The sequence below is a fragment of the Argentina anserina genome, chromosome 1, assembly GCF_933775445.1.
Source record: "Argentina anserina chromosome 1, drPotAnse1.1, whole genome shotgun sequence".
Lineage (NCBI taxonomy): Eukaryota > Viridiplantae > Streptophyta > Magnoliopsida > Rosales > Rosaceae > Argentina > Argentina anserina.
This window is the reverse complement of record NC_065872.1, coordinates 1,660,106-1,683,626: the sequence shown is the minus strand read 5'-3', so window position 1 is coordinate 1,683,626 and position 23,521 is coordinate 1,660,106. Positions and strand designations below refer to the sequence as shown.

Below are 23,521 nucleotides of genomic sequence, written 5' to 3'. Positions count from 1 at the left end.
TGTTGACCCAAACCGTCGGTGCTTCGATCCAAAGTTTGTTGCGGTCAGCTAAAGTGATGATTATATGCTAGAGGGGCTCCGATGGGGTGAGGGTTGGAATCTCCCACAACGTTTCACCATTTGTGGGTCAATTTGAGGATTTTCAGAAAATTAAGGTTTGAAGAGAATTAGGGATTTTCATAGTGAGAGGAGTTTTGGAATGACGAATTAATGTTGTAACGGCTAAATTGGTTACACAGGCTCTCTAGGTCGCGAGTTTAAATAGGCTCTATATACAAACCGTTTAATTGTGTGGGCTTGGAGCAGTGGTTGTGCTCTCATCTTATCGTACTTCAGGTTTTGGGTTCGAATCACCCTACCGTCGTGGATTTTGTTTTGGTACTTATATTATATTTAGTTTTTTTATACGAAAAATTAAAAAAACATCCATTTGTAAAACGAAAAATGTATGAGTGTCAAAGACTGGAAAGACATATATAATAAAATATTCATTATAAAAAACTGGAACGATAAAGATTACAATGAGTATGAGGGTCAAAGATTACAAACACATTCAATTTTCCACAAAGCCAATCAATATGATAATCAACAAGATCCAATATTGCATCTTGCACGATCCAATATGATAATCAACACGATGCTAAAGTACCTCAACCAACAATTGGCGTTCAGATGTCTCAACCATGGATTGACTAATTTCCTGTCAACCCAAACCACTAGTACTTCTATCTAATGTCTGTTCGGTTGGCTAGAGCGATAATTATCTGCCATAGGGGCTCTGGTGGGGGTGAGAGTTTGAATCTCCCACAATCGATAATTGGGGAATTGGAATTGCAGTAGTGATAATTATCTACCATAGGGGATCTGGTGATGGTCTCTTGTGTTTCACCACTGCAAGTCAATTTGAGGATTTTTAGATAATTAGGGTTTGAATAGAATTGGGGATTTTCAAAGTGGGAAGATTTTTGTAATGATGAATGTTGTAACGGCTAAATTGGTGGCACGGGCTCTCTAGGTCGTGAGCTTAAATATGCTATATATACAAACCCTTTAATTGTGTGGACTTGGAGCAGTGGTTAGGCTCTTATCTTATCGTACTTCAGTTTTTAGATTCGAATCACCCCACCGTTGTGCCTTTTGTTTTGGTACATATATTATATTTAGTTTTTTTATAAAAAAATCAAAGAAACCTCCATTCATAAACAAAACAAAAATTATAACAACTTTAGAATCTCAACAACACCATAATCTTGTACAAACTCTAATCAGTCTTATATTGCACAAAAGAAAACCTGGATGACAACAAACAACTAAAGATCGAGGACACCAATTACCGTAGAATGAGAATATCTCATTCATAACGTTGTTTTGGCAATGTTATAGGACTTGCTACAACAATGTTCCTCATTATATAAAATCCGATCCTGACCATGATTTCTTAGATACCTCACATACAGTTTAATAACACACAAATTAAATGTAGAAGACAAAAAAAAGTGCAAAGGGATCGTGCGAAATAGATTGAACCACATGCGGAACTTTGTGGGTTTGGTGTAACGGCTAAAATGGTGGCACGGCTAAATAGGCTATATCTACATCAACAAAAATTTAATTGTGTGGGTTTGGTGTAGCAGTTGGGCTCTCATTTTATCATACTTTAGATTTGGGTTCGAATCACCCTACCAACGTTTTGATACTTCTATTATATTTATTTTTTTTATGGAAAAAATGAAAGAACATTCATAAACGAAACGAATATTATATAACTTCATAATCTCAACAACACAATAATCTAGTACAAACTCTAATCAGTCTTACATCGCACAGAAGAAACCCAGGATGATAACAAACAACTAAAGATCGGGGACACTAATCACCATAGAAGGAGAATATCTCATCCAAATCGTTGTCTTGGTACGTTGAGTTGTTTTAAAACTCATCCACTTTTATCACATTGCGGTACTCGTTACATTTCCAGTCCACTTTATGACTAACACATTATTGTTTGTGTTCTATGCATCGTCTTTATTATATATTATCAAATACATTGTTAGCCATCGACTCAGAGGGAAAAATAAATAACATCATCCTTAGATCTTAACTTTAAATAATGAACTTAACTTAATTTCATGATCAAACTGAGTTCCAAGTTCCATCTCCATCAAGCCAAACATTTGACTTAAATTTGATCAAAGGCATCTTAATCATGTTCAACTCGATCCGAAGAGCCCTCAAAACAAGCAGAAAATCTCAAAACCTAAAGTGCACGTTTGGTACCTAGGATTATTGTGAGTTACTCTATTTCTAATACTTGGCCTACTCACACTTGAGTAGCCTTAATGAGTACTAGTTTGAACTATGTTTGGGAGGTCGCACTACTTAAGGGAGGACAATCATTTCTAGTTTGCTGACTTACCTCTCTTCATTTTTCAACCTAGATTGATAAGTCCATGTCTAATACTTGCTTTTTCTTTCTTCCTACCAATAGCTTCAATTTCCTCCATGACTGATATAATCTTTGCAATACCCATAACACATGTTGACCAAATTTAAGTTTTCATCAATTCAACTAAATTTGCACTATCCAACATTCAGAAAATCATCTATAATACATATAATGGTAGAACAACCCATTTTCTTGACAAATGTTCATCAATCAAGTTTAATTTCCCAGTACCCGAAATTATACGAATAACCTTGAGAGAAGCAAAAAAAACTCATAAAATACCTTATTCCTCATCTTTCTTCTTCTCTCACGTACAAAGCTATCGCACATTCTTTTCCTCATTTTCTCTCTCCTTTATAGTAGCTTGAGATAGATTATACAATACTCCTTTCTCTCTTAAATTGATTATATAAATCTGGGTTTTGTATAATACATTCTTCCTCTCCAAAACCCATAAAACTAAATTCAAAATGGAGGTATAATTTTGAGATCAATGAGGCTTATTAGAGAGGAAGGAGGGAGGTAAGAATTGAGAGATGAAGAATGAGAAGTGGTGTTATCGTGGAAGAGCCATTATGAGTACTCATAATAACACGGGTTAAAGAGGCTGAACAAGTTTCTCGGTGCTAGCTAGTGTCATTAAGTTCAGCACCTCTACACAAATGAAGGCCAAATTATGAGCACCTCTTATATAAGGCCATACTAGTTAGTACTGTCAAACAAACATGCACAAAAAGACAAAAGAAACCTAGGACGACACACGTGCGAACCAAAGTACAGTCATGGCCCCACAGTTCCCAGTTCGTAACCGCTTTCGTGTCACCTGCCTATAAAAACGTTAAGCTAAACCAAATTACGGAGGCCGGAGTAATAGTCAAAATCTTTTACCCCGAAATCACAGGGTTTAGGGGACGCGTCAGGGTTTAAGGCGCAGCTTCTTTCTTATTGGTAGTGGGTACGACTCAGAGTCACCGACTTCGCTCTTCTCTTCTTAACCGAAACACACTAGGTTTTAGCTCCTTGGCGGCTAGGGTTTTCATAAAGTTTGCTTCTTTATTCTTTGATATATAAAGGGTTTTAAGCACTTCCTCAATTCCAATTTGGGTTTTGCTTTCTTTGATCATCAGGGTTTATTGGTCTGAAGTTTTAGTTTCAAGTTTGGTTCTTTGTGACTTTTGCAGAATTGGGTGTTGTTGATTAGACCCTGCTTGTTGTTTTGGTCATCATCTGGTCAGTTCTTTCGATTCTTCACTGCTTTAGTACTATAAATGTTTATATTGGGATTTCGAGGCGTTTAAGGATTGTGAAGATTAATTTGATATATATATATATATATATATGTGTGTGTGTGTATGTGTGTAAATATATCATTGATGCTAGGTGGTTTAGAAGCCTAAGGTTTCATCTTTATTTGATTTTGATTACAGAGGCAAGGTTTAGAGTAATGTCTAATATGAATTATTCTGATCAAACATCGTTTATGCCGATGCAATCATTATATTCTGGAGCTAGTGATGCTGTTAATTGCTGGCCTCCTTTTGCTATGAACAATGAAGATCAACATTCTCAGTTTGAGCAGCATGCCCCGCCCTTTAAGAGACCTAGAAATTCCGAAGAGCCCCAATCGAATCCAATGCCTTATCCCCCTTTGAACAACTCTAGGGTGCACCCGTCGAATGCTCCGGTTAATAGAGGAATAAACAACATTTTTTACAAGACTCGTCTGTGTGCAAATTTTAAAAATGGTTCGTGTAGGAATGGTGAACACTGCAACTATGCACATGGCATTGACGACATTCGCCAGCCGCCTCCCAATTGGCAAGAGCTTGTCAGTGTGCGCGAAGAGGATAGGCCATTAACGGGTAATTGGGAGGATGATCAGAAGATAATTCAGAGGATGAAGCTCTGCAAGAAGTTTAATAATGGGGAGGAGTGTCCTTATGGAGATAGGTGTAACTTTCTTCATGAAGAACCGGCAAAGTTTAGGGAGGATTCAGGTAGGTATAGAGAGAATACAGCAATCAGCATCGGGACGACAGGAGCACCGAGTAGCACTAGTTTGGAGGATAATAGACCGAACACTGGTGTGGATGTCTTCCGAGGAAATTTGAAGCCATATTGGAAGACTAAGATCTGTAATAAGTGGGAGCAAACAGGAAACTGTCCGTTCGGCGAAAAGTGTGACTTTGCTCATGGACAAGCAGGTATTTGCTTGTATGTTGTACCTTGAATTTAGCATTGTCACTATATGCGTTTTGGTCCTCTGCTTACTATGAAGGTTAGAATTAATGAACAGGCATTCCTAGTTTCTTTACATAATTTTATATCAATATTAAACCTCACTTGACTCTGAATTTGGTCCGGAATCCATTTGGCTCTGGCCTCTAGACATTGGCAAACTTTTGTGGAATAAACCTGTGAAACTGTTGGACTGAGTGAATCTTGGTAATTGATACCTGAATAAGTGTTTGCTAAATGCATGTACTTTGATCTCTCCAACTGTATTTTGTGTTTCTTTTTGTGGTGTGTTGCATTTAAAATTTAAACCTTTACTTGGTGTATATATTATCATAGAATGGCATGCTTGTCTGAGCATGTTGTTACATCTTTCCGTGCTCATGAGATGATTTTGGATTTGGCTACAAGGTTATACGTTGTTGACCTAATACTAATCATGTAAAATTGAATTTTTGATCTCAGAATTACAGTTGTCTGGTATGCGGGTTGAAGCAGAAGTCATGATGAGTGCTCCGATTGCAACAAAACCACAAGCTGTTCCCATCAATGATTCATCTACAGTTGTAATGCCAGCAATGCCTGCTGCTGTAAACGAAGAAGCGGAGGGTAAGAAGTGTGGACTTAAATGGAGAAATTTCAAGAAGATCAACCAAATCAATCGCATATATGGTGACTGGCTTGATGATGTCCCACTCCTGGAGAGCTGAGTTCAATTTCAGCTCTTATGCTGAAGCCAATTTCCAGCTCTTATGCTGAAGCCAATTTCCAGCTGATATCTGAGCTTTGCTTCCAAGATTGAATATTTAGCAGTCCAGGATGATTTGGTTTCTGTATTTGGTCATCATTGGTTCTGGATTAGATCTATAGGTTTTATTTTTCTCATCCTGATTCTGGTTCCCAATTGTGACATAGTTTTGTTGCAAAACTAGCCATTGTTTTACAACATCAAATAAGAGAGTTTCTTGGCTATGGTAAATGTGATTGTACTGTGCCATATCAGAAATAATATAATTATAATTTTTACCAACATTTTCTCATATGATTGGATCCTACCAATACTATGTGGTACGTTTTGTTGTTCAAACTCTTGGATGCTGCATTCTTTTGTACTATATAGCAAGGAGTGAAGCATTTCTGGCCACCACAACTTTCCACCGAGCAACTCAAGTTTTTCCAGCCTACTGAACCAAAGTTTGAGCTCACTAGTGATTCAATACCAATGTGATCCGTTTAAGTGATCATCTAAACATAAGAGCGCTCTAGAGCTCACTAGTGATTCAACCCCGATGTGGCCAATATGATTCAATAGTAAAGCCTGGCAAATTTTGATCCTGCGGCTGCCAGTCTTGCAAGTAGCCAATGAGCCATGGGGTTCTCAATCGGGACAGTTGTCGATACACCAGCGCTCTTAGTCATTACCTACCTCTGTTGGCTTCCTTCCAAAGCAATTAGTCACAGCAATCAACCAATGGAAACATGGTCAAGCTATCTCTCTTCTCTTCTTCCTCACTCCATCTCCTAACTCTATCCAAAAACCTTGTTCTCCCCAGTATCACAAGAAGAACCCTCTGCTCAATTCCCACCACTATGTCCATTAACCTCCAGTCCCATGCCTTTGCTGGCAATCCTCTGAGATCCAAGACCCCAAAGCCCAGTGACCCTTTTTCACCAACCCAAGCACTTGAGACACTCAAGACTCAACTTTTGGACAGTACCCACCTACCCTCTTGCTCACCAAGCTTCAAGGTCCTGCCTTTCAGAAAGGGCAGGCCATTGGCATCAACCAGTGGTGGGATCAGTGATATGAAGCCGAATTGGTATCTGGGGTGGATCAGTTTGGCCGATTGTAGAGGCTTGTTGGGTGGTTGTGGTGTTGAGTTGAGTGGTGATTCATTGGTGTATCTGGGTTCAAGGCCTGAGGAGGATGTGGTTTATTGGGCTATTGATGTGTCAAAGGAGGACGGCGTGGTTCCTAAATTGGGTGGGAAACAGTTGTGTTTTGTTGAGCTGAGAACGCTTATGGTGGCTACTGATTGGGCTGATGAAAGGGCCATGACAGAGTTGGCTGTTGCCGGCCATGTGAGTGATTGAGATTAATGCTTTCAAGTTTGATCATCGATGCAAATGGTGACATTATACCATAGTAATTTTCAATTGAAGTTTGATCTTGGTTTGATTGCTTTCGCATATAGATGAAATGTGTTGTATGGTTTTGGTGTGTGTGATCAGGCCAGGGCTTTGCTTGAATGGCACAGTACATCACTGTTTTGTGGACATTGTGGAGAAAAGACAGTCCCCAAGGAAGCTGGGAGACGCAAGCAGTGTTCTAGTGAGCTTTGCAGAAAGCGAGTTTATCCTCGTGTTGATCCGGTGTGAATATGCTTTCATTGAATTTGATTTCAAGCAGTAGCTGCTTCAATTCCTTGTATAATTGTTTTATAAATTGCCATTATTACAGGTTGTCATAATGTTAGTGATTGATAAAGAGAATGACCGTGCTCTGTTAAGTAGACAATCTCGATTTGTGCCTAGAATGTGGAGTTGCTTGGCTGGATTTATAGAGGTTAGAGGCTTGGCCAACTTGACGACTATTTGGTGGTTTAATTAGCAGTTTCATTAGTTTGGATCATTTTGTTGTCCTTAGCCAGGAGAAAGCTTAGAAGAAGCTGTGAGGAGAGAAACATGGGAGGAGACCGGAATTGAAGTAGGAGAAGTTGTTTATCATAGCTCTCAACCATGGCCTGGTGGGTACATTGCAAACTTCCTACCGGCATCACACATATTTTTTTCGTTAACTGTATTGATTGATTGAATTCTCAATTTGGCTTGTTTCCAGTTGGACCAAGTAGCATGCCATGCCAGCTGATGGTTGGTTTCTTTGCATATGCCAAATCAGTTGAGATAAATGTCGACAATGAAGAGTTGGAAGGTATGCAGGATAATTTTTTGTTGCGTTCATATTAAAGCCCTATGAGAATGAAATCCCTGGCTCGTGAGGGAAAAAAGATTTTGGTGTGATTTCTGTTTTATCTTTTTCCATGAGAAACAACATAATGATCAACTAGTGAACTTAAAATAATCTTGTTATTGTGACCTAAACAGAGAGTCATTTTAGTGATAGTCTATTAGCATCTGCGAGAAATATATGTTTGTGTATATATTTATATAACAATGATACACTTCGATGTACTTGTATTAGATCAGTTGAAGTTCTGATGCTCCTCTTTAAACTTATGTTTGACTAGACGCCCAGTGGCACAGTAGAGAAGATGTTAAAAAAGCTTTAACATTTGCTGAATATGAGAAGGCACAAAAAACAGCGGCAGCTAAGGTTGAGCAGATGTGCAGGGGTGTTGAGAAAGGGCAGAACTTGTCCACTGGCTTCAATGTGGAAAGTGGCGAACTTGCGTCCATGTTTATACCGGGGCCATTTGCAATTGCCCATCACCTCATCTCTGCTTGGGTATATCAGGATGCACCAGATAGTGTCAAAGCACATCCAAAACAACCTTGTGGTTCTTCTTCAAATTTGTAGTCGTGATTCAATTCATCTATGTTTCAAGTTACTGGATTAGTTCTCTTTTAATTTTGAACTAAGCTCCAGGTTACTTTTAGGATTCAGACATATTTTCCATTTCCAAAATATTCCTACCATTCCATCCCTGCAACAGTTTATTGATAAATTTTTGACCAATCAAAATTGCTAGTCCAGATATAAATCTGTGTATATATGCTTGATTCTTATAAACTTGGTTACGTATAATACTAATCTCTTTCCCTTGCGGGTTAAAATTTATTTATTACTGTAAATTTCAATGAATGAGCAGGGAAGCTAGACAGAGCATTATATAATGATTATAATCAGTGTAAAAACACAGACTAACCTGACTACGGCAGGTGCGTTGCTTTTCAACATTTCCATTCTTCATACCACCCATTCTTCAATTTCAAGATCAAAATGCTTCTAATAATGGGAGAGAGGGAGAAGCACATTGAGCCCTCCTGTGTCCTTTGCCCGTTCTATGGCTGAACTGGCCAAGTGTCCATGGGATCAATACAGAATCATCATGAGGCAGAACACCCTGCAAATCATTAGAAGCAATGAGATGATGATGATGATGTTCACTTCCCTCACCAACAGAACCTGCATCGTGATTATTAGCAGATTTCATGCCTCTTCCATGTCCCTTCTCTTCGGTGTCTCTTATCGCAGGAGGCGCAACATGTTCCATCGTTATGTCCGGTACAACCACCTCAAAGCACACTGCGCGCATTTGCCATTCCAAACAAACTACTGTAAGTGTGTTCCAATGACACCGTGCATTTTTGAACATCTACCTGTTAGTTTGTATCCAATCACTTAATGTCCACGCTCACCGCTTCTACATGACTTTGATGAATGTAAATAAGCTTATATGCTCCTATTTTAGAAGTAGACAACCAGTAGACTCGAAAGCTCAAGCCGTGGAAAACTGGAAATGCAGATTAGAAAGGTATATACTATATATAGGTGATGCCTCACCCTGCACCAGCAGTAGCTGCAGCACCAGCAACCCAAAGTCTTTCGAACCAGAACCTGTGCAAGCAAGACTCTTAACATCATGTAAGACAATCACTAGACACAATCTGTATGTTTAAACTTGTAAATAATGTAAATAAACCTATGAAAGCTATCTTGGTTCTTATAAGCAATTAAGTAGCTTCAATTGTGTACCTGGCTTTTTACTAGCTTCTGCATGCATCAGCGGCATGCACTCCAATCCCCTACTGATACTGTACATTTGATTATCTTTTTATCTCAGTAATCACAAGCTGAAGCCAATAATACTGTTGTGAATACACTGATTCACCTCCATCTTTTAAACTCCATCACTCCAAGCTGAAAAGTAGGCAAAACAATCGGAAAAAAAATTGAAAAAGTAACTGTTTTCTAATTTTATTAAAAATTTGTTGACTTTTTTTTTATATTTTGTTTAAATTTTTTAGACTATTTTCAATTAAATTAGATGACTATTTTATAATTGGACTAAGTTGATTGACCTTTTTATAATTTAAGTTTTCAGTACCAAATTATAATTTGCTCTTGTTCACTTTTTTTAAAATAATTTGTTCTAAAATTTATAAATTGAAAAATCATAAATTAAATTTGAAAGAATTCTTGACTTATTTAGATGGAAACTTGTATTAACATCATAACACACGGTATTAATTAAGATTAGCGTAAACATGAAAAAAAAAACATTTGTTACCTTACATGTCTTATAAAATTTGATAAATTACCATAAGATCAGAATCACTTATAAGGTAACTTTTTAAATAAATATTGAATTAATAAAGATAAATTATTTTTTTTAAATGACATAATGTAATTTATTTCAATTGATGATTTGTTAAAATGAGGTAACATGCCACTTAATTCAATTAAGACGCTAGCGGTGCTCATTATAGAATCGGCCAGTTGTTATAAGACCATTGGCCGTACGATATCCAACTATTGGAACAGAACTTCGATTTGAATGACAGAGCCAAACACTGATCGATCGACAAGTAGACATGCGTGTCTTCGTATCCATTCACCTAAACCCAGTTGACACGCCAATTCTGGTTCTTATCAAATGTACCATAAGATTTGTCTCAACTCCATACAAGGATGAAAAGGAAAATATAAAAATGAATAATCAAGAATATAAATAGACCAATACAACATCAGTTCAACTGCCTCGGCCACATTTGATTGGGATATATATAGGCCGTGTTTGGTAGAGTTTTTTTGCTGAGGTGATTATAAGCTAATTCCCTCGGTATGTTTAGTAAATCTAATGTTTCCACTCTCATTTTAAAAGTTTAATGACCCGATTTTTCGGTATCGATTATTTAATTTGGTAGAATTGTAGTAAACTTTGTTCGATTAATAAAACACGTGGTTTCGCTTTGCCACGTTGTAAAATCGGAAACGGAAACGTTATGAGAACTTTTAATTAGGAAAATGGGTTAATTCCTCCTATGATACCTAAAGTATGGCTACTTGGACAATTTGGTACCTGATGTATGAAAACGGACAATTTGGTACCTAAAGTTCTCATTTGTAAGCCATTTTGGTACCTATATCAATTTTGATCATATTTTTAGGGTTATTTTCGTCATTCTAGCCCTAAACTCATTAAATTTACATTTTCTTCATTTCTTCATATAATTGTGGCCTCTTTGGAGATAATTAAATTGATATATCTACTCCACTTAACATCTACTTCGCACAAATCAAAAATAATGTTTTTTTTCTTAATATACTTATTGTATCCTAATTATTTTTTGCAAATGAAATAATTGCATTTATGCGATTGTAATTTTTTATTAAAATATATTTTTTAAATTACTTATAATTAAAATTAATTTACATTATGAAAAATTATATACGTAAATCATCACAAATAGTAAGTGGATGAGTTATCAAATTTTTAGTGATAAGATGAAGTAAAGTAGAGATAAAATGACAGAAATAACCCTGAAAATATGGTCAAAACTCACATGAGTACTAAAATGGCATAAATTTGAGAACTTTAGGTACCAAATTGTCTGTTTTCATACATCAGGTACCAAATTGTCCAAGTATCCAAACATCAGGTATCATAAGAGGAATTTACCCTTAGGAAAACGTTACGTTTCAGTGACGCGAGAATCGACTTTTACTCCGTCACCCGTTTGTGAAAACTTCCTTCACGAAAGTTGTAGAGCTCGTCAATACGAGTTCGTGGACACATCACGAGTTCTAATCAGACATCGTACGTGAAAGTTATTAACGATTTAAGTAGTTTCTGATTTTGAAAATGAGTATAAAAAGGAATTTAATGGAGCTAGAGTTTCCATTTTCGAAAACCCTCACCCTCGCCTCTTTTTCTCTTTGTCTCTCCTCTCTTCTCTCTCTCCCTCTCTCGAATCGCCACCGGCGATCCATCCCTCTAGCCTCTGTGACCCTCACTGTCTCGTCTAAAAGCCTCGCACGGCCCTCCGCGTCGGACCTCGAGCTCGAGACGCCTCGCCTCGCCGCCGTGAAGCCGCGCGACATCCCGAGCCCCTGCGAGATTTCTGTCGCCGTCCAAACCCCACGCCGCCGACGCAAGCTCTCGCCCCTCATCCCCATCCATCCTCCAACGCCGCCTACGAGTAATTGGAACTCGATTCGATCCGCAACACGCCCTCCACGAGGAATCGACCACGATCGACGACCCATCCCTTTCCGACGTCGATCCGAAGGCTCCACCGTACGATCTAGGTATGATTTGAATTGTTGTGATGTTGTTGTGTGATTTTGGGTTGAATTGGTTCGATTTGGTGGCGGATCGGAAGAGGAGGGGAGAATATCGCCACCTTAGGCGGCGCGTGAGGAGGCTGGGGGCGACGTGAGGCCGTAGGAAGGGTGGAGGAGGTGAAACGATTGGTTTGGGGCGGCAGTGGTGTCCTACACGCCGGTTTTAGAGTCGGCTCATGGGCCCCACGCGCTGCCACAGTGAGTGGCGCGGTCGCCGTGCGGCGGCTCGTTAACAGTAATTTTAAACATTAATTTTGCAAAATTTATTTTTACGTACAGTGAATGTAAAAAGTAATTTACATACAGTAAATATAAATTTATTTTACGTACGGTAAATATAATGTAAATTACGTACAGTAATTATAAAAGTAATTTCGGAAGGATAAATTGGTAATTATTATTTACTGAGATAGTATTTACAATTGAATAGTACATAGAGGTACATAAATACGTAAATAATATGTCCTCGTACAGAAATACGTAAAAAGTATGTACTCGTACATGAATATGTATTTAATATGTATTTGTACATTAATACGTGAATAGTAACTATGTGAACAATAATTTCATAAAAACAAGACATTGCTGGACAGTAAAATATTATTACTGTTTCGGCATTTATGGTTTTACGTAACGATTCTAAATTCACTTCTTATCTATTCTAGATGATCGATACATCACGTAAAAGATTCACTTTCGGAATCGTGGAAATTACGCTCAAGATTATAAGGTGAGTAAAAATCTCACAGTGACGAATCTACGCTTGCGTAGATTCAGTAATATGCTAAAATTTAAAGAATGAACTATGATATGTATATGATATAGTGGATTGTGTATGTGTATAAATGGTAAAATATGTACATATATATGGTTTGCTATGTTATATATTGTTTTAATTTCCGTTGCAAATAAGTTCATTTTGGTGTTAATGATTATTTATTTGAGCATGTCGATTTGATTTGTACAATATCATATGATGTTTATTGTACATGGTTTTAACATTGAGTTCTGTTAAAACGTTTTTAGTCTTCGGACGTGTTTTTCTGTCTTCGGACCAGTCTTCGGACGTGTTGGCATGTCGGAACCTAGCCTTGGCTGAGCGACAGTTACGATACAGTTAGAGCTCTAGTCTGTCTGCCGGGGTACTGCATAAGATGTAACAGATGAGTTATCGGCTTATGAGTACCCATATTTTTGATATTGGGTAGCAAGTGGTTGACCAATATCGGCGGCGTACTACATGAGGGGTAACAGAGGTGTACCAGCGCTCATGAGTACCCGTATTATAAATGTATTTGGGTAAACATAGGGGTTGCCCAATTTCTCATGAGCACATATATTTTACATTATTAGACAACCAGATGGGCCGTCTAATGAGTCATGCGTGAATTTATAATTGATGTTTTGTGGATTTTCGTATATATTTTTATGCGAGTTGTATTCGTTGTTTTACTCATACAAGCTGCAAAGTTTACCGGGTTTGTATTTACAATCCGAGTGCACCAATTCGATGGTGTAGGGGATAATTCTGCAGGTGTGGATTAGCGGAAATCGACTGACAACTCTGAAGACTTGAAGTTGTTTATTTCTATCTTGTGGTGAGGATTTGTGAGGATTTTTACATTTCCATTTGATATAATGTTGAATTATAATTTGGGTTTGTAATAATCATTTTGACTGAGTTGTACTATGAACTCAGTAATGATCCACTGTAACATTAAAATGATTTCGTTTTATTGAGATTGTTTTAGAGTTTTCATGACTTCGAAATTTGAGTTTAATACTCGAAATTTTGGGATCGTGAAAAAAAACCCACTTCTACTTCTACTTCTACTTCTCGGGGTATTGTAGCGGGGATTTAATGAAAATTTCAAATACCGATAAGTACCCCCATAATTTCAGGTAATTACAACCTCAATTAGTGTTTTCATTCCGTTCCCAAATTCATATCCCACTGTGACGACCCGAGTTGCAGTAATCCGCCCTGGAATGTTATGTTGGTTTTCATCAAAAATTTGTTGAGCGGTTAAGGTAACCTGTTATACCATTTCGATTCATGATTTTAGCTCCTTTTCCCATATGGGTTATCTTTTCATTTGCCTTTGTTTTTTTTTCTATGGGTTTTGATTAAGTTGATTTGCATGAAAAGATTGAAATTTTAAGTATAAAGTGTTGATCTTTCTTCTTGGTTTTACATGCATATCTGTAATTGATAGATTAAATGGCTTTAAATGTAATGTGAGCTTATGAGACTAAATTGTTGGTGAAATAAAGACACTTGTTGGGTTTGAAATATGTTATGTGTTGAATGTTGTTTCTTCTAGGATTAGAATATGTGGGATCCATTTTAGGATTTGGAGAATGCATATTGAACTGTGAATTTGTTAGAATACATGGTTTGATGATGTTGGGAGATATGGTTATTTAAGTGAACCATTTACCATTTAATAGCTGAAGATATGTTTTATATTTTGCAGATGTATTGTGGTGGTTGAATCAGAAGGTATAAACCGAAATGGGTAGCATTAAAACTAGTATAAGGTTAATGAGAGAACAACAATACATAAAAGCTTCATATCGTTCTCGCTTATTTGTAGTTGGCAATGTGCGATTATATATATGTTCTTCTGTTACACATAATGAGCCCTGAAATCATATTGATGTTCTTTTGTTATTACTATTGGTTGAGCATGAACTAGCTGTGATAGATGACAACGAATTTGATTTATTATACTTTTGCATATGATAACAGTTATACTTTTCTTTAATGGTTGGCATATGGGTTTTTCATTAATCGGTGGTGAGATTGTGAATTGCTTTTGTGTTTCTTGTTTATTAGGTGTGTAATTGTGTACTGGATTTTTGTTAATAGAAGAGTACTACAGTCTAGTTAGATATAAGATTGAAAACATTGATTAGCCTCTCCAGCTTGCTAATCAATTTATATGTGGTATGTGGTCATCTTAAGAGCTGTACCAGTTATAGAGTGAACTTATGACTAAAATCAAGGCGCTCATTTCATTCTTCCTTTTGTTTGAATTTACTTGGATTAGTTCTTTACTTCTTTATAAAAACTTGATCACTGTACATAAATAAATTCTAGATGACAAAGTTTTAGGTAGTGTACTCCCTACTGGACTGTGAATCCATGTAATTCATCTAGTTTATATTTTGATAATGAGTTAATTGGTAATCTTTTACTTCATTGTTGTATGATGAATTGAGGATTAGTCTGGATATTTTCATGATATCTTTATTTGAAATGAGGGTAAACCAAAATCATAATCAGTAGAAGAATAGGTGAATGTTGTGGGACAGCATGAGCCCAGATATTAGTGGATATTTGCATTATGAGAATACGTAGACTCACAATATTTTTTTCAAAGTACTCATCTGGATGGGTTGTATGCCCATATTTGACTTAATTAGCAATATCCCCTGACTTCCTGAATTGTGTTTTGCCAAGGTAAAATGATTTACAAATTTGCAAGGTTCCATAGATTTGTATCTTTTAATTTGTAGTACTGCTTCGTTTTATTAGCTTTATATTTTGTAGTTTGGATTAGTTATTTGTGTTGTTGTTTGGATTATTTTTATATTTCGAGAATTAGTTCCGTGCATTTGGATTCACTTTTATTGGTTCTATATTTTGTAGGTTGCTTGGACTAAAGTTGAACAACAGTAAAAGAAACAAACTATGAAGGAGATCATTTTGATGTGAATGTTTATGCAATTGATCGACCTAATGATCATTGATCAATGTACAAATTTTTTATATTTCTTCTGTATTGTCATAGGAAAATATCTTATGAAGGAGATCATTTTGATGTGAATGTTTATGCAATTGATCGACCTAATGATCATTGATTAATGTACAAATTTTTTGTATTTCTTTTGTATTGTCATAGGAAAATATCTTATGTATACAAGTTAGTTCAATTGATTGGATTGGATTTGTGAATCTAAAATATTGATAATTTTAATAGTTACTTGTTGTCAATGAAAAATGTATGTTGTTATTAAGGTTACCATAGGAAACCAAAATTATTTATTAATGTTAGTTGTGTCATTTTTCTGGTTAAATTACTGATCAAAGAATTTTATATTGTAGACTAAATGTGCTCTGTTTCTCTCGGAGCCTCCTCTTTTTTGGGGTATGAGCTCTTTCAGTTTGTGCTTTTGATCAAGTGTTGTGGTGGTCTTGCCGGATTTTGGTGGGCTCAATCTAATGGTGATTCTCCGGTGGGTGCTAGGTCGATTCTTAGAGGTGGTGGCGACAGAGGTCAGTGGTTGTTGTTGCTTGGGTGTCCACAATAACAGGGCTTATGGGCATGAGCTTCCCTCTTTGGGCATGTGTCTGTATCTTTCGATGACGATCTTACCCTAAGCAATAAGTGAGTCTCGTCTCATAATTCTCTAGTTCTTTTTGGATTCCAAGTTTAGAGTTTACGACATTGAAATTGCTAGATTTAGTTTAATTTATTTTGCATGGTTCCATTAATTTGACAAAGGCCTAATATGGGTCGATCAACATGTACTCCTACATTTCCTATCAATGACAAATCATCGCTTGTTTAAACATAAGACATGAAATCTATTCTTAAAAAATAAAATAAAAAAATCATAAATCATTTATGTCTAAATTGATCATTGTACAAACAAAAGTAAATGTCAGTTTGATTCACCAAATGCATTGTCACGACTTTTGTCACAAACAACCACTTATAAAAATCAATTTATTAAATACCCAATTATTTTACTTATTAACTACATATTGTTAAAAATAAGTATAAATCAGCTTTTCTAATAAGCTAAGTTATGCCAAAAATAACCATAACACCGGTGGCCACTCATTAAACGTGTGTGGGGAACATTGTGGCTCGACTACACCCGCTCATAGACCACTTGCTATGTGCTACTCGACCCTACTCAGCCATAGCGAAAGTGACTAACTAATTAACCCGTCAAATATTGTTGTTTCAGCCCTAGCTAAGCTAAGTGATTAAGTCCGGCCGCCTGATCTTGTTGTTTCTTCATCCTCTTCACAGTTGGTGCCTGTTGTAATTTTGGTGAGTGTCTGAGAGAGAGAGAGAGATGGGAGGCAGAGAAGGCAACGGCGGCGGTTCTGAGGGTTTTTCTGTTTTGAATCGGCTAATGGTCAAATACCGCCCGATCATGCCAAAACCGTTATACGGTGGCAGCACACCTTTGTCCACGCTGCCAAAGAGAACCAAGAGAAGGTACGTTAGGACCGAACGCATATATAGAGAAGAACAGAGGGGGAAACAAGAAACGAGTACGGACGAGCAGCGCGTGGAGACACTGCAGCTGTTGCCTCACCTGGTTGAGGAGAGTGGTAGCGGTAGCAGTGGTATCGACCGCTCTAAGCACAGTGGCGGATCATCTAACTTTGAGGTTGACAGTGTTGTTGAAGATTACAGTCATTGGTTGAGCTTGGGTGGAGGAGGAGATCCGAAGGCAGCGGTGGGAAAGAGGGTGCCTGATCCACCGGTCGTGATGGAGCAGATGGGAGGAGTGGAGTCGTGGGTGACGGTGGAGTGTGTGCGAGGCTCATGCATAAAAGCTCCGAGTTCTTCTCAAGGGTTTGAGTTTCCCGGGGTTCGTGTCGACGAGGAGATAATGATGAGATTAAAGAAGGACGAATGTCCGGGGTTTATATCGGATGGTTGGAACAGAGTGCGGTGGCTGAACGGAGCTTTTAGGACGATGGTGAAGATGACGAGGCTGCAACCGTTAACGGTGTTGTTATGGATGAATGAGGAGCTGCCGCACACGACGAACTCGGCGTTCACGTGCCAAGTGAGACTGAAATACACGGTGGTGGAGGATCAGAAAAAGGACAAGAGATATTACTACTCGGGGTTGGTGCCTTGTGATTTGTGGAGGATGAACGGCGGAGGATTTGCATGGCGGCTCGACGTTAAAGCTGCCCTCACCCTCGGCGGTTGATCTAACTCCGTTATATCAATCAGGTATATATATTTTTTTTTGCCGAATATATATATATATAAACTAAAAGAGAGGAGTGAGTGATTATAGTCATTTAGTGGTGTTCTTTGCTCGAGGGTCTACCCCTCTCGTGAGTCGTGAGAGGAGAGGACCACTATGCCTTAGAACTAAGGGTCGGCAATGGTCGATGTAGGGTATGTTTACTAAATCGTAATGGGAGAGAGAGGGAATTGGGAGAGGAGGTGTCATTCCTATATCACATGTTTACTTGTTCTCAAGAATCGGAAATGTGTTTACTAACATATAAGAATGAGAATTATTATAAATTGATTACGAAAATACCCTTATGTATAACATAACAGTAAAATAAGGTTACAACATTTGAAATACAATGTGATATAATCAAATTCAATACAATTAAAACCTGCTGAGAAAATGAAGTCAACTAATATGCTAAATTAGAAAGCCAAATGACCAGCAATAATGTGTAGCAGATGCCTAAACCTATTAGTGTTGCTGCAGTTTAACTAGCTGCTGCAGTTTTTGGCATAACCAGCTGCATTGGTACTACCTCGTTTTGATTTCCATGTTTTTGTTGCCTTGATCATCCATCTTTTGTATATCTATGTATCGAAAAATCTAGTGTTAGATCAAATTCAAACTATTGCTCAGTGGAAAAAAAAATGTCAGTGCAGACTTAGTACACAACCAAATCACAAGATGCTGGCTTAGTTAAACTCAGATCAATCATATATACTGTAATATAAGTAAGCAAATACAGATCAGTGAAACCTTATACAGATTGAGGGTGTCTCCATGCCTAGTGTGCAGTAGAGTCCAAACCAAGTGTTGCTTCCTGAAAGATTAATGGAACAATCAGAATAAGTGAAATGCTCATAGCCAAAACTACCTACAAGCAACCTTGTGTTCAACTAGAGAACTACTATGATTCGAGTACATCAACTTTAATTCAAGCACATTCCATAAAACATTAACACACAGAATGTTTTCTTCAAGTCATCAGCTATATAAGATTTGCAGAATGAGGATGACCACTCTTCTGGAGAATAAACAGGAGCACCTTCCATATATATGGGAAGAGAATTATTCCTCATATACGACCTAAATTAACGATAAAAACATAGTGTGCATTATAGATCATAATCTGAATATGAGTTCACCAAGTATAATCAACTTTGAACAATTGGACATGAGTTTATCAATCATAATCTGACAATGATAAGAGCAACCATAAACACCAAACCACCCCATAATACACAAATTTTGCAATCGTATTTGATAAAATCAGAAGTCTCCAGTCTAAATCAGATTGAATACAAATTGATCCACAACCATAGCCTAAAACATCAGTAAAGGGTCACTTAATTGAAGGAGAAACAGAATGATTCCTTGCTGAATCATTCCCTTTACGGGAAAGTAAACACGCCCGTAATTTTTTTTTCGATATAATTTCTAAAATGAAAAAGAGAAGAGACAAACATGAGAAGAAGACAGTAAACTAATACCGAAGACTACATATCGGGCGATGTAGAAGCATCGAAGTAAAATATTAGAAACTATAACTAGAGGCGGATCAGATCCATGAACTAAATTTAGTCTAGGCTAGTTTACTTCCTTATATACAATCGGTTCCGTCAATATAATTTTGCTATTTTTTTCTTTGGTTAAAATAGTATTTCAATGCAATCACCTTATTAAACTCAAATTTAGATCAAAATAATTGGGGAAAAAATAAAAAGAAAAGTAATAATACTAGTAGAAAAAAGGACTATAAAATAATAAATATTTTATGAAAAAAGGAGGGAGAAAAGAAAAGAAGGAAGAAAATTTAAAAGGTTGAAAAAAAAAACTATGTTATGATTCAAACCCAGGATATGGGGATAGACTGTCAATTACTTGTAGAGACCCTAACCAACTGAACTCCACATGATTTTAGTTCTGCATGTGTAAAAATAATGTCTAGGGTGCAGCCCACAGTGCCCTTCAACACAAGTCCGTCACTGACCATAACTAGATGCACAAAACGCATCTATCTATTCTAGAAAGCCAACACGAGATAACAAGACACATGAATGCACCTAAATGTATGGTGCATTATGAAGTAACCACATCTTGTTGAAGGGGAAAACTTGGCAGCCTAGCCCGGGCCAGTTGTAGCTAACCATGGCCGCTAATAAGCGGACATGTGTCAATTGCAACATCTATTTTTCAATTTATTTTTTGACTTGAATCCATGCTTCAATTTATTTTCTATTTGAGTTTTCTGAGGTTTTTTTTATGTGGGTCTATTAGAACCTTGGTCATTTGATAGCTTGCTTTAGTCATATTAGAGACTCGATCTTTGTTTTTACTTCTTAGTTTAGGACCTTTTCTAGATAGTTTTCAAAGTGTATGTGTTTGCATATTGAGGAGACTAAAGAAAACAATGGTCTTTTGGGGGAAATAGAAAAGTGAGTTTTAGTTAGAGCATCTCTAACAACTTCTCCATATTTTCTCCAAAATAGAGAAGTCAATTTCAAAATCTCCAAAATTTTCATCCTCAAACTCTAACAATTTTCTTATTTTACAGATTTCTCATTTATTACAATAAGAAAAATATTCAATTTTATCATTAATTATTACCATAAAGTATTATATATTCTTATATTTTTAGCTTATAATAAATTATTCATATTTTTGATTGGTTGTAATCTAAGTTTAAATTGTTGGAGAAAGTGTAGTATTTAATATTTGGTTATGCAATTTTTTTGCCAAATCCTGTAAATATGGAGAATCATCTCTCCTTTTTTATATATTTCTCTATTTTAAAAAATGAGACGAAGAAGCTATTGGAGTGAAAATTTGACAATTTTTCTCCAAAATCTCATTTTTCTCCAAAATGCATAATCTATTAGAGATGCTCTTACCATTTAAATCAAAACCACATTCACCTAAAAATATAAGCTTTTACACGCCGAGGATAAGGGGACGCTGGATTAGAGCTTGGAAGAGGAGGGGTGTGGCCTTGGATTTGGATATCATCTTAAAGTTAAATATGTGTTAATAACGGAATAAAATTAAATTACAAAAGGACACATGTCGTCTTATCATTGGATTGGGTTAGCTCATACCAGGTTAATTAGCTAAGTATTATTCCAAGGATTAACCATGAGATTTGATGTCGGACGACGTGTACGTCGGCGCATTAAAGAGTATCTCTCTAACGTTGCTCTACCTTCCAAATAGTTGCATTTTCCATCACTTAACCATGTACAATTGTCCTTCACTTTGCATTTTTGTTCGTGCCATGATACACGAATGCGTGATAGATGAGAATAGTCTTGATTCGTCTACAAAACAAGTCTCCCCTCTTTGTAAATGCGATTGCTATAGGGTTTTATAGTACCACCGAATCTTGTGATTCAAGTCATTCAACCAGTTTGAAGCCCATGGGGCATGTTTGCATATTCAGCTATGCAACAACTGCACTTGGGGAAAACTGATTGGGCTGATAAAAGGGTTGTGGCAGATTGGAAGTAAATTTGCCGATCACTATTTATTTGTCTACCTTATACTCACCATTTTAAACTCATGTTATGTGTCTTTTTCCAACTCATATTTAGATAATAATTGAGCAATTGGATACATGACATGAATATAGAATGGTTGGCACAAAGTGGGTAAATGAATGGTGGTCGGCAAATTTGTTTCCGTGACAGATTTAGTTATTGTCGGCCTATGTAGCACGGACACGTCCTTCAGCTAGCGTATTGCGTGTCTGACGCGGACACAGCTACGGACACGCTTAAATACGTCCTGCCACGTGTATTGTGTTTTGAGTACCGCTCATATATGCGTATTGTGTTTTGGATATAGATCAAACACGCGTATTGTGTTTCAGACACGAAATAAAGAGGGACACATAAGGTTAGTTTTTTCATTTACCCTTTTTATAGATATATCGATTAGATCAGGAATCTCTCTCAGACTTGCCGACAACTTTCTCTTCCCCTCTTCAATTGTGCAATTGAAGTTTTCCAGGTAACCAAGTCGATTGGGTTGGAGATTTGGCATCGGGTTACCTTCTATGACTTATCTCTACTCGATCTTCTTATTCTTCTCTCTTGAAGTTAATCTAATTTGTTGTTGGTGATAAAGATGTTGCTAGAAGGGCCATATATTATCGGCAACTGTAGTAGTGAAACTAACCAAAAATAGATGGAACAACAAAGCGAGATTTGAAGATTTGGGTCCGGTTATGTGGATATGACTGGTGTTTAGATACAAAGGAGGACCAGTTCAGATACAAAGGAGGTTTACTCAAGTGAGACAAGGCCACGGGGTAAGGGAAGAGTTTCTTCGAACCAAAAAAAAGGGGGAGGGGGGTGGAGTTGGCCTGTAAGACTAACACTAACTTGTGAGGTTGAAAAGTCATGAGTTTAGACATTTGGAGGCCTAGCTAGTGACAATTAAGTAAATGGACTATAATATTCTTATAAATTTTAAATATTATTTTTGAAATAAGGTATATATATATATATATTTATAATTAGATATATATATATATATATATATTTAAAATAATATTTAATTAACGTGTCTAAAATGTGTCTGTGTCCAAGAAGATTTTCATATGACGTGTTCGCGCAACGAATTGTGTTCAACACGGACACTGCTACATAGTTGCAGGCCATATAAGTGCTTGTGTTAATGCTTTAAAGTTTCATTATTGATGGCTTGATGCAAATGCTGGTTTTGACATTGTAGAATAGAAACTGTTGCAGTTTGTTAGTGGTTTGATGATATTCGAATAATATGTATCAAATATATAATGTGGTTTTGGTGTGTGATCAGGCCATGGCTTTTCTCTAGTGGCGCAGTACATCATTGGCACAGTCCTCATTGAAGCTGGAACCGCATGCAGTCTTCTAGTGAGCTATGCAGTCAGTTTACCTCGTTGCTCCGGTGTGAATATGCTTTTACAAATTTTCGATCTCAAGCAGTTACTGTCTTCGATTTTCCATGTTCCAAATTACTGGATTGGTTCTCTTTTGATTGTGGAGGAAGCTTAGATTACATTTTACATGCATTTAGGATGTCTAAATTTCTCTGCCTTTTCGAGTTTTTGAGAACATATATACCTGCCATTCCATCCTTGCAACAGTTTATTTTCGATTGCTTCATTGCGTCCAGATGTAACGTTTGTGTAAATATGTTTTTCCTTTTTAAAAAAAATGTTGTGTAAATATGTTTTGAATCTTATATATATTCGAAATAATTGACTTATGTACTAACGTATTTCTCATGTGGGTTGAAATTGATTTATTACTGTAACATTTGAATGCGTGAATAGGGGAGCTAGACAGATCATAACATAGTGCAAAAACGCGAATAACCCGACTCCAAGTCATTGAAACTTGATCAACTTCAGCTTCGATCAGGTGTGTTGCATTTCGAGGCCTTCCTTCTTTATATGACTCCAGTCGACCTTCAAGATCAAAATGATTCTGTTTATGGAAGTGAGGGAGAAGCAGAGCTTGGTTTATAGACATATAGCCCTC

General features: G+C 36.9%; 3 protein-coding genes across 4 annotated transcripts; all 3 read left to right on the top strand.

The window, feature by feature from the left end:
• The first annotated feature begins 3,333 nt into the window (after positions 1 to 3,333).
• Positions 3,334 to 5,654, top strand: LOC126791536 (zinc finger CCCH domain-containing protein 39-like). 2 transcript variants are annotated; one of them, XM_050518007.1, is made up of 3 exons: positions 3,334 to 3,676; positions 3,874 to 4,650; positions 5,147 to 5,654. In XM_050518007.1, the coding sequence occupies exons 2-3, from the start codon at positions 3,891 to 3,893 to the stop codon at positions 5,389 to 5,391; spliced, it is 1,005 nt and encodes a 334-aa protein (XP_050373964.1). In that variant the 5' UTR covers positions 3,334 to 3,676; positions 3,874 to 3,890; the 3' UTR covers positions 5,392 to 5,654. The 2 variants fall into 2 exon arrangements, with proteins under 2 accessions (XP_050373964.1, XP_050373956.1); XM_050517999.1 differs by having other exon boundaries at positions 3,334 to 4,650.
• Positions 5,655 to 6,132: 478 nt separating this feature from the next.
• Positions 6,133 to 8,368, top strand: LOC126787880 (nudix hydrolase 19, chloroplastic). Its single transcript, XM_050513793.1, has 6 exons — positions 6,133 to 6,763; positions 6,914 to 7,054; positions 7,143 to 7,247; positions 7,329 to 7,428; positions 7,521 to 7,613; positions 7,930 to 8,368. The coding sequence occupies exons 1-6, from the start codon at positions 6,161 to 6,163 to the stop codon at positions 8,217 to 8,219; spliced, it is 1,332 nt and encodes a 443-aa protein (XP_050369750.1). The 5' UTR covers positions 6,133 to 6,160; the 3' UTR covers positions 8,220 to 8,368.
• An 8,675-nt stretch (positions 8,369 to 17,043) lies between these two features.
• LOC126785147 (uncharacterized) lies at positions 17,044 to 23,218 on the top strand. The gene is made up of 2 exons (XM_050510761.1): positions 17,044 to 17,983; positions 22,815 to 23,218. Exon 1 carries the CDS (start codon positions 17,085 to 17,087, stop codon positions 17,958 to 17,960), a length of 876 nt encoding a protein of 291 aa, XP_050366718.1. The 5' UTR covers positions 17,044 to 17,084; the 3' UTR covers positions 17,961 to 17,983; positions 22,815 to 23,218.
• The last annotated feature ends 303 nt before the right edge of the window (positions 23,219 to 23,521 follow it).

What these genes read in the sequence shown, in the direction of transcription:
- LOC126787880 (XM_050513793.1), top strand. Translation starts at nt 6,161, where the DNA reads ATGGTCAAGCTATCTCTCTTCTCTTCTTCCTCACTCCATCTCCTAACT. An exon ending in GCTTGGCTGGATTTATAGAG is followed by an intron (nt 7,248 to 7,328) that starts GTTAGAGGCTTG and finishes TGTTGTCCTTAG; the next exon opens with CCAGGAGAAAGCTTAGAAGA. An exon ending in TAGCTCTCAACCATGGCCTG is followed by an intron (nt 7,429 to 7,520) that starts GTGGGTACATTG and finishes GCTTGTTTCCAG; the next exon opens with TTGGACCAAGTAGCATGCCA.
- LOC126785147 (XM_050510761.1), top strand. Translation starts at nt 17,085, where the DNA reads ATGGGAGGCAGAGAAGGCAACGGCGGCGGTTCTGAGGGTTTTTCTGTT.
- LOC126791536 (XM_050518007.1), top strand. Translation starts at nt 3,891, where the DNA reads ATGTCTAATATGAATTATTCTGATCAAACATCGTTTATGCCGATGCAA. An exon ending in CTTTGCTCATGGACAAGCAG is followed by an intron (nt 4,651 to 5,146) that starts GTATTTGCTTGT and finishes TTTTGATCTCAG; the next exon opens with AATTACAGTTGTCTGGTATG.